General features: G+C 46.0%; 1 protein-coding gene and 1 long non-coding RNA gene across 2 annotated transcripts in view; both read left to right on the top strand.

The window, feature by feature from the left end:
- The window catches only part of LOC310678116, a 463,560-nt gene that overhangs the window by 442,151 nt on the left and 1,917 nt on the right, over positions 1-19,492 (top strand). The gene's annotated exons all lie outside the window — the stretch shown is intronic.
- On the top strand, positions 6,458-19,138 carry PCBD1 (pterin-4 alpha-carbinolamine dehydratase 1). The gene is made up of 4 exons (XM_083441489.1): positions 6,458-6,727; positions 15,013-15,144; positions 17,082-17,162; positions 18,432-19,138. The coding sequence occupies exons 1-4, from the start codon at positions 6,725-6,727 to the stop codon at positions 18,528-18,530; spliced, it is 315 nt and encodes a 104-aa protein (XP_083297615.1). The 5' UTR covers positions 6,458-6,724; the 3' UTR covers positions 18,531-19,138.

Below are 19,492 nucleotides of genomic sequence, written 5' to 3'. Positions count from 1 at the left end.
CCTCCCACGGAATTATGCATATGCACACACGTACATGCCAGTCTTTGAAATCACGAAGTCACTTTAATTGCCTTTCTTATAATTAAGTAAGCACGCCTTTTGCCAATGCCTCCCTACCCCCAACCAACCAACCAACCACTCCTTACTAATGGAACTCAAAGGGATATCTAAAGTACAACCTTCTCCCTCCGGTGTAGAAATGGCTGGTCATACTGTTGCATTCCACCCCAATCTCCAAGCGGTTTGAGGTGACAAGGGTTCCAGGAGCTTATCCAAGGTTTCCATTTCCTTCAAGAATGAGGCACAGCGGAGACCATGGAGTCTTTATGACATATGGTTTATTTGCACAAATATACAACCTGAGCATCCGATGCAGGCGTTCACAGCATCACAGGAGCCAACTCCTAGGGGCCAAAGGGTCTTCGCCTCCCCCCCAATAAAATATTGGAGGGGGCCACCTCCCCCCAAAAAGTCAATGATCATTGCCATTCACATGGTGTGTATACACCACGTTATGTGATCAGTTATGCAGGGCGGGGCTTACTTGGCTCCCCCCCCCAATATTTTAATTCCTGTTGGCACCCCTGCACAGCATGAACACCCAAAAAGAATCTCGTTTCTCCCATAGCTACAGCCTGGGATTCAAGTGGAAATCAAACTTTGCTCTGACTCTCTCTCTCTCTCCAGCTTGCTGCTTTACTTATCACTGTCCAAGCTCTCAGTTCTCAATGCTGACTTTTGTCCGCCTCACTACTTGCGAGTTGAGCAAGCAGCCCCACACATTTGTCGTCTCCCACCGAAAACCCTTCCCTTGTTCCCCTTGCTTCCTGGCTATTCCCCTTGCTAGCCTGGCTATTTCAAGAATGAGAAGCCTTGGTTAAATTTTAACCTTTGCTGGATCCAGGGATTAAAGGAGTCTCTGCATACAGGCCACTTTTCACCCTCTGCCAAACTTATAACAATACTGTAATGAGATCTGGTGGGAGGGGGGCGGTTGTACGATCTTTCAATGCTTCCCCTCCCCAGTCCTATGATTCTGATCGTAAAAGGGGACTGCTAAAGGGGTCAGACCATTTGGAAGTGGTAGAGTATCTGAGGTCTCAGGTTCAATCCCTGGCCTCTCCAGAAATGTCCCGTCTGAAACCCTGACGAGCTGCCAGTCGTGTTGACAACACTGTGCTAGATAAGCCAATGGTCTGTGCAAGGCAGCTTCCTGTGTTCCTAGGACAAGCTTAACCTGGCAGAATTGTTGGGAAGAAAGACCTTTGCATGACTAAAGCAGATCTGGCCAAGTACAGGTGGAGGCAAACAAGCAGTTGGGATTTTGGAAACAGAATAGAATTGCCCTTAATCCTTCCTGCAAATGCTGGAACTTTTGGAGCCAATGTTCCAGCTTCGCAAGCAGTCCCATGTGATAGGAATTTTATGGTATTAGATATATGGTAATGTTCATAACTGCACATGCATAGATCAACACAGGAAGACCAGCCTGGAACCATTTTGATTCTTAAACTGACCAAATCCTTTCTCTGCAAGGTTAAACTGGAAAAACCTCCCCATTGTCTCCTGTCTCACAAGATATGTCTGTTTGAATAAGGTGTGAGCCTGTGACCTGGCCCAGGAAATAAGTATTTTAACACTACAAAAGAATGGCCAGGCACCCCAGGCAATCCAATCAAGTAACTTGCCAGACAAGAGATAAACTGTGACAAGGAGAAAAACAACATTTAAATTTCTAATGTAGGTGGGATGTATCTGAGGGGTGGTCTTAGGTTACACCCCTTCTGTGATGTATGCATAATGTTTCTGGGGGTGGTCTTGATCTACAGGATGGAAAATTCAAAGTCTTTATAAGCCCTTGCACAGCAATTTTGGGGGTCCTCTTCCTCTCCTGCGTGTGAGGGGAGCACCCTGTTGCAACAGATCAATAAAGATCAAGCTTACTAGCTGCTTTGCTTCTCAATATTCTCTGGTTGGCCTCTGTTATTTTCTCCTACCAATAGGGAACCTATGTAAGGACTCTATATGGGCTCTTGGATACCCCATATGGGAAAAGGGCATATTTTTATTTACAACACCCATAAGGGCCCCTGTCTGTCCTTTCTCTGGCAGAATCTCTAAATTCCCTACAGCAAGGATGGGAAACCTGTGGCCCTCCAGATTTTGTGGGACTCCAGCTCCCATCAGCTGCTGCCAGCCTGGTCAATGGTCAGGCATTATGGGAGTTGTAGTCTAATTAACATCTGGAAGGTCACAGGCTCCCCATCCCTGCCTATTGCTTTTGTGTAACAGGTTGGGCATATTCAGGTCAGCTGGAAAACACTTGTGCCATGGTACCTCTGCAGGCAGCAATCAACTCTCATTATGGAGATTTGCAAAGCACAGGCTGTTCCATCGCTTGTGCAATGCAAGCAATTATCACAGTTCTTAAGTAAGTTAGGCCTGATGCAACCAATAGATTTGCCAAATGGTGCTCCAGCAGTGTGTGGCAAGGCAATGTTAATCTCTTGAGAATGGTATGAGTTGTCCAGTAAATCTTTTATTAAAGCTGTAGCCCATGTGCCTATTTCCATTGCCAGACTCACGCATACACACGTCCCTGCCATCATATTTCTTTCAAATTTAATTTTGATTTGTGAAAGTTCTATTTTAGCAAACTGCTGACAAATGGCAGCTGAAGGGAACCATATATTATTGAAAAGTTATCCGGCAATATAATGAAGTGCTTTCCTCGGATCAGCATTACTCCTGGAATGATTGCTCTGACCAAAAAAAAAACCCAAACACCATTCTAATGAACCAAGATATATGCAGTGTGCTAGTTCACAAAGGCGTCGCTGTTAGTGGTCAGAAGAAATGGAAATAAAACATGGACAATCACTGCAGCAACAACAGCCAAGGAAGACCCCCAGAAGTGATGCCAGAGACTCAGAGTTATGGATCCCAAAAGACTCATATAAACAAGTGAATCTCACCAGAAGAAGACAATTGCTAGACTTGCTGTTAAATATCAGGGAGTGTGGGACGTGCTGGGAGTCAGGTCAAGTATTGCGGTTGTGCCCCTTCTGACTCCTGATCTTAGCGTTCTGACAGCCATTCCAAAATCTTTCATGCTTGTGATGAATCGACTTATGTGAGTCACACAAGCATTTTCTTTATTCTTGTAAGAGCTGCACTCTTGCAAACTTTTCCCTCCAGAGTTACAATTCCCAGAGTTCCCTGGGATGAGGGATTGCCCGTTAAACCACTCTGGGAATTGGAGCTCCATGAGGGGTACAGGGTCTTCTAGCATCTCACAGCATCCTTAACAAACCACAGTGAATCAACTGCAATCTAGGAGGCAGGCAAATGTTGTCCCTATCTTCCAAAGGGGGTTAAAGGAAAACCCAGGTAACTACCAACAGGTGAGCTTGACATCGATACCAGAGAAGGTCCTAGAACAGATAATTCAACAGTCAGTCTGTGAGCATTTAGAAAAGGATGCTGTGATTACTAAGACCCAGCATGGGTCTCTGAAAAATAAATTGTGCCAGACCAATCTGATTTCTTTTTTTGATGGAATTACAAACTTGGTGGATCAGGAAAATGCTGTGGATACAGTGTATCTTGACAAAGTTCCCCATGATATTCTCGAGAGGAAGCTGGTAAAATGTAGGTTAAATGGGGTAACTGTTAGGTGGATTTGTAGCTGGTTAACTGGCCAAACCCAAAGAGCACTCATTAATGGTTCCTTGTCATCCTGGAAAAAAGTGACAAGCTGGTGTTGAAGGGTTCTGTCCTGGGCCCATTGTTGTTTAACATCTTTATCCTTGGATGAAGGAATTGAGGGGGTGCTCATCATATTTGCAGAGGACACCACAGTGGTAGTGAATGTCGCAGAAGAGAGAATCAGAATTTAAAATGACCTTAACAGATTGGAGAACTGGGTGCAAGCGAACAAAATGAATTTAAATAGGGACAAATGTAAGGTTCTGCACTTAGGCAGGAAGAACCAGACGCACAAATATAGGATGGGCAAACACCTGGTTTACTAGAACTACATGTGAAAAGGATCTAGGGGTCTTGGTGGACCACAAGCTTAACATGAGTCAACATGTGTGTGATGCAGCAGCAAAAAAAGCTAATGGCCATCTGTGGATGCTTTAGCTCAAGATTCATGCATTGCAGGGGGTTGGACTAGATGACCCTAGATGGGTCCCTTCCAACTCTATGATCTAGGGGCTACCCAGAGAATGTTGTTTATTATGCCCACCAGCCAGCATAAGAGGTACCCGGAGGAACTCTCCTTCAGGTAAGAGACAGGCAAAGGTCAGACCAGCTCACCTGCCCTTTTGAATTTTCTACTTTATCTAGGAGCATACAGAGGATAATTAAGAAGCACTGGCAACTTATGTGAGCTACCAGGATGTAAGGAACCCCCTCTGGAGGTTCTAGAAGGACAAATTCACTGGGACATACTAGTCCATAGAGATGTATATTCATGGCATCCATCTGTCTTGGGAGCCAATGGAGGAGTACGCCTTTGGAAGTGAAGTCAAACCGTTGGAGAGTTACAGCGCCTGCTGTGGCTGTAGAGATTCAGGAGACACATGTTTTGTTGCCGCTGGGGCAGATGAAGGCGTTCTGCTGCAGATGCACCATGGAGTTTCTTCTCTCTGCCATCCTCCCAGAGGTCATTCCTCCTCTGGCCACTGCTATGGATACACGACCTGGCCTGATCCAGCAGGCTCTTCTTAAGTCGTTATTGATAGATATATGTTGATACAGGCAAAATGTATGCAAATTTCATCATCTTTTTTTTGATGAGGTGGTCACACCACACACTGTTCTCATTTCTGTTCTCCCTGCTGCTAAGTCCTCCCTTCCTGGCCCTTTCTTTTTTCTAAAAACAACCCACCTGATAGGTTTCCTTATTACTTCTGCCTCTTGAGGCAGTCACAGGCAGGCATCTCGGCATCCAGACCCTTCTGGTAACATCTCACTGTCACTCTGTGCTGCAACCGTTTCATTCATTCAAGGCTGTCTCTACTACTGACTCAATATTTTTGGTACCCTGCAGACCTTTTCCATTCTGTTCTGCAAGCTGGGAACAATCAGGTCATCAGTCCGAACCACAAATAAAATGGTATTTGTTGTCCTATGTTATTTTTTCAGATCTCCACATCCTGTTTTAATGGATTGTAAGCAGGGCTGCAATCCTGACCCCACTTATCCAGGATTTCACTTCTATGTGCATTTGAATGCAATGGAGCCTTGGAATAGGAGCAAAGCTCTGCTCCCATCAGCAGTTGCTGCCCATTTTGTTGTTGTTGTTTAGTCGTTTAGTCATGTCCGACTCTTCGTGACCCCGTGGACCAGAGCACGCCAGGCACTTCTGTCTTCCACTGCCTCCCGCAGTTCGGTCAAACTCATGCTGGTAGCTTCGAGAACACTGTCCAACCATCTCATCCTCTGTCGTCCCCTTCTCCTTGTGCCCTCCATCTTTCCCAACATCAGGGTCTTTTCCAGAGAGTCTTCTCTTCTCATGAGGTGGCCAAAGTACTGGAGCCTCAGCTTCACGATCTGTCCTTCCAGTGAGCACTCAGGGCTGATTTCCTTAAGAATGGATAGGTTTGATCTTCTTGCAGTCCATGGGACTCTCAAGAGTCTCCTCCGCACCATAATTCAAAAGCATCAATTCTTCGGCGATCAGCCTTCTTTATGGTCCAGCTCTCACTTCCATACATCACTACAGTGGAAAAAATAGCTTTAACTATACGGACCTTTGTTGGCAAGGTGATGTCTCTGCTTTTTAAGATGCTGTCATCGCTTTTCTCCCAAGAAGCAGGTGTCTTTTTAATTTCGTGGCTGCTCTCACCATCTGCAGTGATCATGGAGCCCAAGAAAGTAAAATCTCTCACGGCCTCCATTTCTTCCCCTTCTATTTGCCAGGAGGTGATGGGACCAGTGGCCATGATCTTCTTTTTTTGATGTTGAGCTTCAGACCATATTTTGCGCTCTCCTCTTTCACCCTCATTAAAAGGTTCTTTAATTCCTCCTCACTTTCTGCCATCAAGGTTGTGTCATCTGCATATCTGAGGTTGTTGATATTTCTTCCGGCAAACTTAATTCCGGTTTGGGAATTAAGCCTTTCACATGATGAATTCTGCATATAGGTTAAATAAGCAGGGAGACAATATACAGCCTTGCCATACTCCTTTCCCAATTTTGAACCAATCAGTTGTTCCATATCCAGTTCTAACTGTAGCTTCTCGTCCCACATAGAGATTTCTGCCCATCTTAGAATCATGGAATTGTAGAGTCGGAAGCGACCCACGCGGTCATCTAGCCCAACCCGCCTGGCAATGCAGGAATCACCGCTAGAGAATCTCTGGCAAATCACACAGCATCCTCTTGCGTTGGCGGAGTATTCCCTCCCCCACTTCGCTCACCCTTAATCTGGCCCGCCCCCTCGCGCGAACCCTTGTTCCATTCAGGATCAAAGGGCCGCTTCGGAACCTTGCGCGCCTCGAGATTCCACCTCCGCTGATACGTCACTGGTTAATCATTGAAAAAGCTACTCCCGCTTCTAGTGAGCAGCCTGCGGACAGAGGCCCCGCCCTCTTCCGCCAACGCAAGGCCGAGAGCGGAACGTCCGCGAAGCGCCCGGGCGGTGCTATGAGCGCCCGCCCGCCCGCCCTCCTGTTGCTTGCACAACCCGGCTGCTAGTTAACCGGCTGCAAGCATGGTAAGTTAGAGAAGGTGCTTTCTTGTTGCAGGTTCTTTGCACGGTGGCTTGCAAAGCTAGCTTAAGAGATCCCTCCCGGTGCAAAAGCGGCGGAGGCACTGAGGGAGGTGGACCCGCTCAGGTGAAATAGGTGGACGAGTTAATGCATAAGCCAAATTAAACGCCCTGCCCTTCTTTAAAGGAGGGGCGGGGCGGTGGAAGGGTTTTGTGTGTGTGTGCTTAGGCTCAAGACTCGAAGATGGGGAGAATCCCAATGTCTTAAGGTGCCACTCTCTTGCATTTCAACGGATCTCTTTGAAAGCTGTAGTATTTCTACGGCTACGACAGTTGTACTCTTGTTAGGCACACGGACAGTCATAAAATACGGTGGTTTGGCGTCCTAGAAGAACCGTGGCACCTTTGAACCCAGCAGAGCAAGGGGGTGGACAGTGGGGGGAGGGAAGGAGAGCGTCTGGCATTTTCTGTTTTTAGCTAGGGGGTGAGGAGGGGCTAGCCAGGTTCCCCCCCCCCCCCAGGTGAAGCCTCCAGAGGGGCGCCATTGAGGTTCCCAGCATGTGTGTATGTGCGCGCACAAATGCACGGGTGAAATAAAGCCTAATTTTGTCCCTGGCTAGGTGTAAATGTTGCTTTAAGAGCCTTCAGCCTTGAGATTGCTGCTCCTGTTTTTGGGAGGGACTGAAGCAGACAGGTGAAAGAGGCATTGAAATCAGCCTTTCCCAACTTTGGGTCCCCAGATGTTGTGGGACTCTGTTGTTGTTGTTGTTTAGTCATTTAGTCATGTCCGACTCTTCGTGACGCCATGGACCAGAGCACGCCAGGCACTCCTGTCTTCCACTGCCTCCCGCAGTTTAGTCAAACTCATGCTGGTAGCTTCAAGAACACTGTCCAACCATCTCGTCCTCTGTCGTCCCCTTCTCCTTGTGCCCTCCATCTTTCCCAACATCAGGGTCTTTTCCAGGGAGTCTTCTCTTCTCATGAGGTGGCCAAAGTATTGGAGCCTCAGCTTCAGGATCTGTCCTTCCAGTGAGCACACAGATCTGATTTCCTTAAGAATGGAGAGGTGGGGCTCTAACTCCCATATACCCTGACCACTGGTCTTTCTAGCTAGTTGGGATGATGGGAGTTGTAGTAAAAAAAAAAAAAATCTAGGTACCCAAGCTTGGAAACATCTGGTTTAAAGCACACACACCCTCCCAAAAAAGGACTCTGGGAACTGTTGTTTGCCCCTTATAGAGCTTCAATTCCCTGTATCTTTAAATGAGTTCCCAGGATTCTTGGGGGGACGTGTGCTTTAAATGGATGGTGCATACACAGTCAATGTTTCATGTGTGAGTTTTGGGGGAGTGGAGGATGTTGTTGCCTTTTGGGTAATACATTTTGCAACTTTTGCCATCCCCAGCTGAAGCCTGAAAGGGAGTTTGCTATACCTTTTTAAGTTCCAAGTAAGTAGACAAAGTAACTTCTGTTGTATGCCTGAATTAGCTTTTCATGCATCTGTTGTTTATAACTGGGTCCAGGAAGTTAGAAAATTGCATTTGTTGGTGTGACGTTCCCCCTCAAACGCTTTCGGCAGTCTGCTGTAATGAGAAGCATGTGGACTTTAATGGTTTGTGGAAAGCATGTGGAAAGCGTTTTTTGTTTCCTATGTTGGAGAGGAAAGGGGGGGAAGCACATCAGATCTGTGAGGCATTCAACATGCACACCCACAGCCTAGGACTCATGGCCAGAAGCATTAGAGAGGGGGAGCAAGCTGGCAAGAGGCATGATACTCAGTGGGTAAGGAAATGGTTAAAGCTAGTGGCTGTCAACACCAAGGATGAAGATTCCTAGTAATAAGTTTACCCATAAGCCTGCAAACTAAAGTAAAACATCATAGGTTGGGACCAGTTGTGTTGAAGTCCCACTGCAATCAAGGGGGCTTGAGTTAGTCATGACTAACTTAAGCTCAACTGATAGCAGTGGGACCTAAATGCAACTCCTGCAGTTTGGTTCCAACCCTTTGTGACCTTTATAAATAGACAATTGCCAAATGAATTGGAAGCTGTTTACTTTAGGACCTAATTACAAGCAGCAAAGGGATTGCTAGTGGATACCTTGTTCAGACTTACCACAAATGCATGCTATCCAGATATTCTGGACCTCGGCTGCTCTCTCCGTTCCTAACTGTTGGCTAAACTGGCTAGGGATAATGGGAAGAGGTGTCCCACCAGCATCTGCAGACTTAAGGCTGAAGGACACTGTCCTCCACCCATCATTTGTGTCTTCTGAATGTCTTCATGCTGAATGCCTGCCATTTTTAACAGTGGCACAACATCACAGACCCTGCACAGGGATGGGGAATTTGCTGAACTCCAGCTCCCAGCAGCCCCAGTCAACATGGCCAGTGATCAAGGATGATGGGAGATGGGGTCCAACAAGATGCTGCAGGTTCTCCATCCCTGCCTTAGCAGGTGAGACCTTCTCTAGGCTTGTCTATGAGACTTCTGTATGCATCCTTGATGTATGTAATCCCTCTCCATTTCTAGGCAGCATCTGAAAGTGGGGCAAAACCTGCCAAATTAAGTGTGCCAGGAAGAGAATGTTGTCTTCAAACTGAATAGATGAAATCAAGGAGTGTCACTTTAAAATCCCATTCTTGCATTGTATGGCAAGGTTGCATAATTAAAGTGTTGATTTGTTTAGCCTATAAAAGGGTGGTTCAATCCCTCTTTTCCCCCCATGTAAAGAAGTGGTTTTTTTCCATAGGACTGAAAAGAATTGATTTATCCTTGCTTAGTCATCACTACCTTATCTTGTTTTTTTGTCATGGCCCAGGATTTGCAAGAGTTGTGGCACAATCCCACTCCCAGAGACTTACCCCTTTCAGGAGTGGAGAGCCTGCTTTTTGCAGTTGCCTTATCCGAATTTGTTTTTAACCTTCCATTAATTGCTGGAGCACTAACCACTTCAAGGATAAAGTGGAAGAACCGCACCAGTGTGTGCTGGCTGCCTTGACAGCACCGACATCCATCTTAAAACTGAATGTGAGCTCTTGAACCATCCATTCACATGATAGAGATGAACCCCTGTTTTCCTTTTCTCTGGTCAGTTGCCTCCTCCCTTCTAGCAGGCGGTTATTGGAAGAGCAAAAAGCAGTGGGCTCCGACAGCCTCCCTTCCTTCTGTCCCTTCTCCTTTATTGTTGCTAAGATACCTTGTGCCAGCTTATCTACTGATCTCACTCAAAGGGCAAAGGCTGGAGCTTTATTGCACCGAGCAGTGTTTACTCAGTGCAGCTGCACTTCAGCAAAACAATTGGCTGAGATGAAAATGGGAAGAAACCCCTTTGAGTGACTCCCTGAATATTCCCTGCGGGGTATAGGGGTCCTGCGACCCTCCAGATACTGTTGGATTGGAAACTCCCATCATACCTGACTGGTTGGGGCTGGCAGGAGTTGGTAGTCCGAAACATCTGGAAGGCACCAGGTTGGGGGAAGACTGTTCTTAGCCCTCCGTGAGCTTGCTGTATTACAGTAGGGTGGCTCTCTAATGGTTGTTGAAGTGCATCTCCAGCCATACCTGACCATTGGTTATCTTGGTGGGAGCTAAGGGGAATAAAACAACATCTGGAGGATCAAAGGAAAGGCCCCACCCTTTGGGGGATCCCAGTCTTGTGAAGGTTTCTCTTCCTCAACCTTGGCCCTCCAGATGTTTTGAGACTACAGTTCCCATCATCCCTAACCACTGGTCCTGCTAGCTAGGGATCATGGGAGTTGTAGGCCAAAAACATCTGGAGGGCTGAGTTTGAGGAAGCCTGCTCTACACACTAGCAGTGTGAGTTAGCTCATACACGACAGAAGCCTCAAGAACCTCATATACATGTATGTGTGTGTGTTTATATATGACCAGAGTCTTGGAACAATCCACATCTTCAGCTGGTTTGTAAGATGGTCAAAGCAGGAACCTACCAGACATCGCCTTAGTGATGCTTCCCTGGTCTAATATGAATACTGTTTTCATAGAATTGCAAAGTTGGAAGGGACCCTGAGGTTCATCTTATCCAACCCCCTGCAATTCAGGAATATGCAGCTCTCCCGTACGGGGATCAAACCTGTGACCTTGGCGTCATCAGAACCACGCTCTAACCAACTGAGCTATCCACAAAAGCTTCTTTGTTGTCCTTTTAAGAAACCACCGTGGCATCTAGTCCAAGCAAATTGCCCTGACGGGAAAGGCCGGCTAATTACAGAAATATTTGATATTCAGTAACTTATCTTAAGTATTGCATGGTGATGCAAAGTTGTGGTTGTGTTATAAAACCATGTACAGTAAGCCCACAACTTACGCAAGTTTAACTTGTACTCATTCAGCCTTGGGTGCTTGGCAAAAACAAATCCTTTGCTGTGTTTTAGTTGTTGAAAAACACAACCCACCAGCATAGTGCTGTGAACTCATGAAGACTGGTCCTTTAGGGAAAGTGGGGCACTGCCAGCCCCAGCCCCCCTTAACTGCCTTCCTACTTGCAGGGATGAAATTGCCTGCCAGCTTCCTCAGCCTCCGTCTTGCTGTTGGAGAACTCTGCAGAGATGAGGATGTGGTCCAAATTAGACTATGTTGGCTCTGCCTGCCCTAGGCACCAGCCCCCCCCCCCTTTGGTGCTCTGCTAGCCCCTGTTCTTGAACAGAGCCCATCAATGCATTGAGGGGACGACAAAAAAGTGGACAGATGTCAAATACAGTGGTACCTCAGGTTAAGTACTTAATTCGTTCCGGAAGTCTGTTCTTAACCTGAAGCACCACTTTAGCTAATGGGGCCTCCTGCTGCTACCGCGCCACCGGAGCACGATTTCTGTTCTCATCCTGAAGCAAAGTTCTTAACCCAAGGTACTATTTCTGGGTTAGCGGAGTCTGTAACCTGAAGCGTATGTAACCTGAAGTGTATGTAACCCGAGGTACCACTGTAGTGAGCCTGGACACACAAGAGGCTTTACATAAGGAAACAGGTTGACAAGGCTTCTACAGCCTTGTTAAATGTTCCAAAATGTATAAAATTTTATTAGAATGGTCAGTTAAAGATGAGGAGGTAAAATCCATCATGGTAAAGTGGTCAAGAGATCTAGGTCATAACATACAACTCTCAGATTGGCAAAAACTGTGGAGGGAAGACGTTAAGTTCACAGCATGTTATACTATTAAGGAAAACTATATGAAGATCTTCTACTGTTGGTACATAAAACCGAGTAAATTAGCAATAATGTACAAAAATAATTCAGACCAGTGTTGGAAATGCAAGGAGGTGGTGGGATCAATGTGTGGCTTATGTAAGGCAGTGCCGTCAGCAGGAGGCACGATGTTTGGTGGAACTGTAAAAGAATGGGGGAATTTTGGGGTTTTATTTATGAGTTGAGAAAGATGTTCAAAATTTCATTTCCCAAAAAACCTGAGGCATTTCTTTTAGGGATCATCAGGAGGGAGATTCCAAGAGACTTAAAGAAACTATTCATGTATGCCACCACAGCGGCGAGTGTTTTGATTGCACAGAAACCATACCATAAAAAAAAAGATTGGCTGATTAAACTGATGGAATATGCTGAGATGGACAAACTGACAGGGCAGATAAGGGATCAAGCGAAACAACAACAAAAAAGTAAAGATTGGAATATATTTAAATAATACCTGATAGACCACTGCGGAGCACTAAAAATTTTGACTGGTTTAGATTAACTCTTGTAATGGGAAACATTAAATAGTAATAAAAGTCTGTTACCAACAACCTAGCTTTATCATGATATGCACTCAACCAAGAACTTTAAAAGACCCAAGTAAGAAGGGCAAGGAAGTCAGAGGTAATTAGAATATCAATGAATCAAAGGAATAAGAATATATCTTTGTTTTTCTTTATTATGATTTAGAATTACATGTTTATCAACAAGAAAACTGAAATTTTACATTGTGATTTCATGTTAAGAAAGCATTTCTGTTGTAAAAAAAACCAATAAAGATGAATGGGGGGGGTTCCCTAGTTAGTGTCCCTCCTCTTCTGTAAAAAATAAAATAAAAAATGGAGATTACTTTTGAGTAGGTGCCTTGTGGATCTACAGTCCCATCAGAAATTAGCACAGGATGGGAATAGCTGGCAAGCAGCAAGTATGATACAATTAGTAGGCAGTGGGCTGTGTTGGGACACTCAGTCTCATGACCTTATCAAAGACCTTGCAAGGCCATGGCTTGGCAAAGACTGGTTGTGCCTCCTGCTGACGACACTGCCTTACATAAGCCAGCCTATCCTTGGATCGCCATGGATTGGGAAGCTTGTTCTTGCATAATAATGGTGTGGTTTTTCTCCACCTTCCCTCCACCCCAGCAGTAATAGCAGTTATATAAAATATTACCCAATGTGGTTCGATTTATTATCCAAATTCTGGTTCAAACAAAATCTGCTGCAGACTGGGGAGGGGTTCATTGCATTAGAGAGTCTGCTTCCAGTAAGTTACTGTGCTATGGACAACAGTACTGGCTGTTCCAGATTTGCCGCTCTCTGTCCCTCCAATATCCAGGCGAGTTTAAACGGCAGAAGAAAGTAATGCAATAGCTTTAACCATTAACCGCAAACAAGCTGGTTAATGTGAAGCAGTGCTTCTCTCTGCCTGCCCCCCTTCACTAGGAGTGTAGTGGTTAAGAGTGGTGGACTTGTAATCTGGGGAACTGGGTTCACGTCTCCACTCCTCCACATGCAGCTGCTGGGTGACCTTGGGCCAGTCACACTTCTCTGAAGTCTCTGAGCCCCACTCACCTCACAGAGTGTTTGTTGTGGGGGAGGAAGGGAAAGGAGATTGTTAACCACTTTGAGACTCCTCAGGGCAGTGGCGTAGCGTGGGTTGTCAGCACCCGGGGCAAGGCAAGTAATTTGCGCCCCCTAACCCGTGGATTTGCGCCCCCTAACCCTACCCCCCAGATGTTGCGCCCGGTGCGGCCGTCCCCCCCTGCACCCCCCACGCTACGCCACTGCCTCAGGGTAGTGATAAAGCAGGATATCAAATCCAAACTCTTCTTCTCTCTTCATATGAACATGGGTGCATCCTATTTCCCAGAGAATAATAGCCGCATGCTTTAAGAAAAGCTTTCCCAAAGACAGAAAATGAACTGCAGCCCAACAGTGCACGTAATGTGACGTTGCAGGTGTGTGTTGTGGTGCAGTTTAGGAGAGCGTCTAATCACAGACACCAACTGCATGAGGGAAAAAGCCAAATTGATAGCAACTTGTTGACAGTGAAAACGCCTAAAAGCAGGATTCCGTTGCTAGTGGATGGCGCTCTTTTCTGCAGATTCCAGGTAAAGTTGCCAAGCAGTGTGTACTGTTGTGTCTTCAAATCGGTGGTTCTCTCGTTCATAAGCCCTAGGTATATAGCCTAGCATAGCTGGTTAACTGCTGCCAAGATAGAGCCCAGTGAATAGGGGATACGGAAGGGCTTGCAATTTAGCCTGCTGGCCAAAGGATGGGTTCAAACACCTGGACTTCAACTCCTATAAGTACTAGAAAGCATGGCCATTGGCCAGGGGTGATGGGAGCTTTGTTCAACCACACCTGGAGAGCCCCATTCCTCACCTCTACTGTAGGTAACATATACACTGGGCTGTTCCTAATGGCATATTACATTTTTTTTGTGGGGTTTCCCACGAAGAAAGAAAAAAAATGTAGCAAGACCCAAACGTTGTGAGTGGTAGTTGAAAGTGGGGCAAACATCTTGTCACATGTTCTCACCCAGATGGTTCAATTGATACAGAATAACTCTGAAACTAGCGAAGTATGAACACCTTACCCTAGGAATGGCCACACTTGGCCCTCCAGATGTTTTAGGACTACAACTCCCGTCATCCCTAGCTAACAGGACCAGCGGTCAGGGATGATGGGAATTGTAGTCCCAAAACATCTGGAGGGCCAAGTTTGGCCATGCCTGCCTTACCCTATCAAAAGGCTTGTGGACAAATCCCTTCCCACACCTGACCTGCTCCAACGGATGTTCTTTGGTTGCTCATCTGTTGCTCAGCTGCAAGTCTACTCGCATGCATGGAACAAACCACCCTCTGAGCTTTCAGTCCAAATTACTTTTTCGAGATGGAGAGTTCAGATGTTTTGCTTTGTCGTTCGCACTAGTTTGTCTCTTCTTCCAAGACCGGTTGTCCTGCTTTCCGCCCCAGTTGAGAGTGTGCATTCCAAATGAAGCTTGTATTATGAAATTCTGAAGGTGATTTTAAAACTCTTGCGGCAGTTCCACTTTCTCTCTCTCTCTCTTGCTCTCTTTCCTAGGCAGGAAAAGCCCACAGACTAAGCGGCGAAGAGAGAGAACAGCTGCTGCCCAATCTCAGAGCTGTTGGATGGAATGAGGTGGAGGGCAGAGATGCCATTTACAAGGAGTTCCACTTCAAGGACTTCAATCGGGTACAAAAAATAATAATATCCCCACATCATAGTTCTTTTGTCTGCATTTTATTCCAGGGAAGCTCAAGCAGGTACCAATGGGAGCTTCAACCCGCTCCCTGCCCCACTGCAGCCCTCTGTTTGCTGTAGGACATAGGTAGGCCCAATCACCTTCTCAGTCCAGCCTGCAGACGGTCTGGGAATCAGCGTGTTTGTACATGAATAGAATGTGTGCTTTTATTTAAAATGAATCTCTGGGTTATTTGTGGAGCATAGGAATTCGTTCACTATTATTTTTTCCAAAATATGGTTCAGCCCCCCAACAGTGGACTGGCCCCCTTCTCAAAAAGTTTGCTGACCCCTGATGTAGGACTTGGCTAGGGGTGCAGCTGTAGCATGACATCTCCATGGAGAGAGGGAGGAAGAGATGGCCAACCCATCAGCATTCTATGACCAAGGCAAACAGCTGTGTTGTGTGAGTTCAGCTGTATCATCCAGATAGAGCTTGCCAGGGTCAAAGGTCAGGGCTTGCCACTGCTTCCCATTGGAGTGCTTCAGGGTCCCCTGCAGAATGGCAGAAGTGTATGCCTAGGCAAAGGAGCTGCTGCTGCTGCTGCTGCTGCTGCTGCTGCTCAAACCTTAGAGATCTTAACCTAGCACTATCTCTGAATGTAGGTTTTTTGTGTGTTGTAACTTCCTTTTTTACTGTGTTTATAGAACCCTGGAGGCCAAATATGTGTTTGCCCTTAACATGCAGAATTTTAAAAATAAAATGCAAATAGTTATTGTCTTCTCTGCCACCATCTCATCTGATGCAAACAGAATTGTAGAGGCTGTGGAAGGCAAATTTAACCCTATAAACCTATATTCTCATTAGGAACACACACACACATTCCCAGCAAAAGGGGATTTTCCTCCGAGTGCAAATAGCAGTTTGGCATTTTTCTCAGGAATGCGGCAGAGAATCAGCTGTGATCCCGATATATAGATCTATCTACATCACACACACAAGCTGCTGCTATTTGAATTTTTAAACAATTGTGTGTGTTAGTGCCATATTAGTCTTAACATTTATTTGCACTTAAGTGTATTTATTTGATGGAACAGCACCATGTGTTGAAAGTGTTCCCTAACACTTCCAGGGAAAAGGAAAGAACTACTATTGACTTGACTGGTGCTAGATTGCACCCCATCTTAACTCTTACTCCAGGCAGCAGGATATTGTTTATGCCAATTCAGAACTTTGAGTCATAGAAGGGTTGGAAGGGACCGCAAGCATCATCTGGTCCAACCCCCTTGCACCCAACATGGGGCTTGAACCCATGATCCTGAAATTAAGTCTCATGCTTTACTGACTGAGCTGTCCCCCAGGGCAATAAAGGTAAAGGGACCCCTGACCATTAGGTCTAGTCATGGCCGACTCTGGGGTTGCGGCGCTTATCTCGCTTTATTGGCCGAGGGAGCTTCCGGGTCATGTGGCCAGCATGACTAAGCCGCTTCTGGTGAACCAGAGCAGTGCACGGAAACGCCGTTTACCTTCCCGCTGGATTGGTAACTATTTATCTACTTGCACTTTGACGTGCTTTTGAACTGCTAGGATGGCAGGAGCTGGGACCGAGCAATGGGAGCTCACCCTGTCGCGGGGATTCGAACCGCGACTTTCTGATCAGCAAGCCCTAGGCTCAATGGTTTAGACCACAGCGCCACCCGCGTCCCCCCCCCTCAGGGCAATAGCTTAACTTAAATCCAGTTTAAGCCTCCCCATGGTAAACCCTTCTCTACCAAATTATTACATTGTGTACAGTACTGTGCTGTCAATCTGTCCATTCTTTTGAACTCTGTAAGAGTCAGTGACAAGCTTGTGCAGAGAGAAATGAGTATTGATATTTATGAAGTTCATCATGTGCGAACTTCCATGTGTGTGCTTTCCTAACTCGCCCTTTGCATCTTGTGAGCAGGCCTTTGGATTTATGACCAGAGTAGCTCTGCAGGCAGAAAAACTGGACCACCACCCTGAATGGTTCAATGTCTACAACAAGGTAAGAGAGAACAGTTGGCTGTCCAAGCTCAGACAAAGCGGTCTGCGGCTCCAGTCTTATAATATACACCCTTCACCTGGGAGTAAGCCCCGCTGAGCTCAACGAGGCTAACTTTTTGAGTAGACATGAGTAGGATTGATCTGCATGTGATTAAATGCTACTGGCTTAAGATAACCAAACGTGCTTTCCATCTCCCCAATTTCCATTGTTTCCATCCCCCCTTAAGCATATCCCATTGAGGAGCCTAGAAGGGGAGGGGTATTAACCCTCCCTCCAAAATGTCACCTACCAGCTACATTTTACCACCTGCCAGCCAACTTGGGCCTGTCCTCTTTCTTTCAAAGGTATGGTATTCTGTAGGGACTTGACAGGGGGCAGTTAGAAATCCAGGAAGCTGCCTTAGACAGAGCCAGAAGATGGGTGCAACTTAGCTCAGTATAGTCTACCCTTGACTGGCAGCAGCTGTCTAGGTGTCAGACATGGGGGTCTTCCCAGCCCCGGCTGCAAATGCTGGGACCTTCTGCAAACAAGTCAGATTCTCAACTACAGTCCTCTGCCTGGGTAAACAACTCTTCATTTTCCAATGCAAAAGAAGGGGAAGGAACCACTAGGGCTTTGCTATTTATTCCTATAGTGTACTGTAATTCATAGTCTTCCTCTTAGGTTGCATAAAAGGAGGATCATGTTCCTTGGCCAAGGCATCAGTATTTCTTTTTCCCACTTTAAAATCGGTGTTTCGCCAGCAGTTAAGAAGCAACAGAGCTCTTTAGAATTCCCCTAGATCCAAAGTGGATCTTCCTAATGTATGTGGCATAGATGAAGCTAGAGTTTTCCAAACACTGTGTTGGCTGCAGTGTGTAGGTGTGTTGCGCCAATGCTCCCCACGCTCCTCCCGGGGCCGGAAAGGGGTTGGTTTGCTAGTAAAAACTGAACTACTGTGTCATGAAATGATACAAAACTGAATTATACAGTGTTGTGAAATGATGCACGTCTAAAAAGCGTGTCACCAACATGGAAAGTTCTGGATTAAGCCTTAAGTTGTGCTGGTGTACTCTCTGGGGCCAAGAGTAAGAGGCACTTCGTACTGCAGTACTGAACTTTTATAATGTGCCCTACTGCTCTAGGGTGCTTGCAAACTTGATGTGTGCTTCCTCTATTCCCACTCAGCATTATGACTACATTTTTGTTTTTTGTATTTGCAAACTTGATGTGTGCTTCCTCTATTCCCACTCAGCATTATGACTACATTTTTGTTTTTTGTATTTGTAGGTTCACATAACCTTGAGCACCCATGAGTGTGGAGGCTTATCGGAGCGAGATATCAACTTGGCCAGCTTCATAGAGCAAGTGGCAAACACGCTGGCTTAGAATCTGCCATCCTTGCCATCTACAGTCTTCAGTTGGCCAAGGCAATGCCAAGGGAGAAGTGTGAGATGTTGATGCAGATAATTATTTTTATCCAGTTGCTGAAAGAGCCTTAGTATTAGCCCAGTGCATGATGGTACCCTGCCATTTTAAAAATCCATGCCATTGCATTATTTTGTTTTTTAGTCAAAGCTGTCTCGTGGCATGTTTATTGCCTCTCAGAATTCAGTGTTGCTACTCCGTAGTCTGTTCAAGCAGTATTATACCAGCACAGTAAAAAGCTACCTTTGGGGTAGGCGAGATATCGTCCAAAACTGGTTTGAAGTCCATATTGTGATATCCGTTTCATAATTTTTGACCTGCCGATATATCGTGAATCATGGTGTATGTTTGTGCTATGCAAAAATCACACTGTGGGGACAACCGTGAAGCCAGCCAGTGCCTCTACATAGCTCCATCCTTTATTTCAGACATTGTGATATATCGGTCTATTGCAATGTTTTTAGCTGGTGATAAAACCAGGTATCGCCCAGCCCTGCCTGCTATACAGTTACAGTCAACCTGGCTTGTGACTTAAGCAGTTTACAATAAACTTATCATCTGTCCCGTTACCCGAGTCTTACCTTCTTTCTGCTAAAGGCATATTCTAGAACACCAATGAGCAGACTGAACTCAAACCAGGCATTTTCTCTACCAGGGCACGATAAATGATTGCATGCTTTTTAAGAAAAGCAAGGGATGTGTGCGTGTGTGGGATTTTGAGGTAAGCCTGCCACCTTATCCAGCATCCTATTGGGTGGAGGAAAGGCACAGGACTGCCCTCCATTGCCATGTCCTCTTTTCAGCTTTACAGTTACTTCAATGAGCATAATTAAATGGTTAGTGTCGACCTGGGAGAGCAGGGTTCAATTCTCTACTTGGCCATGATGCTCACTGGATGACCTTGGACCAGCCACCATTTCTTA

This window comes from Podarcis tiliguerta (assembly GCF_965153285.1).
Source record: "Podarcis tiliguerta genome assembly, chromosome: 5".
In the NCBI taxonomy this organism is placed as follows: Eukaryota; Metazoa; Chordata; class Lepidosauria; order Squamata; family Lacertidae; genus Podarcis; species Podarcis tiliguerta.
Note: the sequence above shows the minus strand (reverse complement) of the source record. Positions and strands in the feature narration are given on the sequence as shown.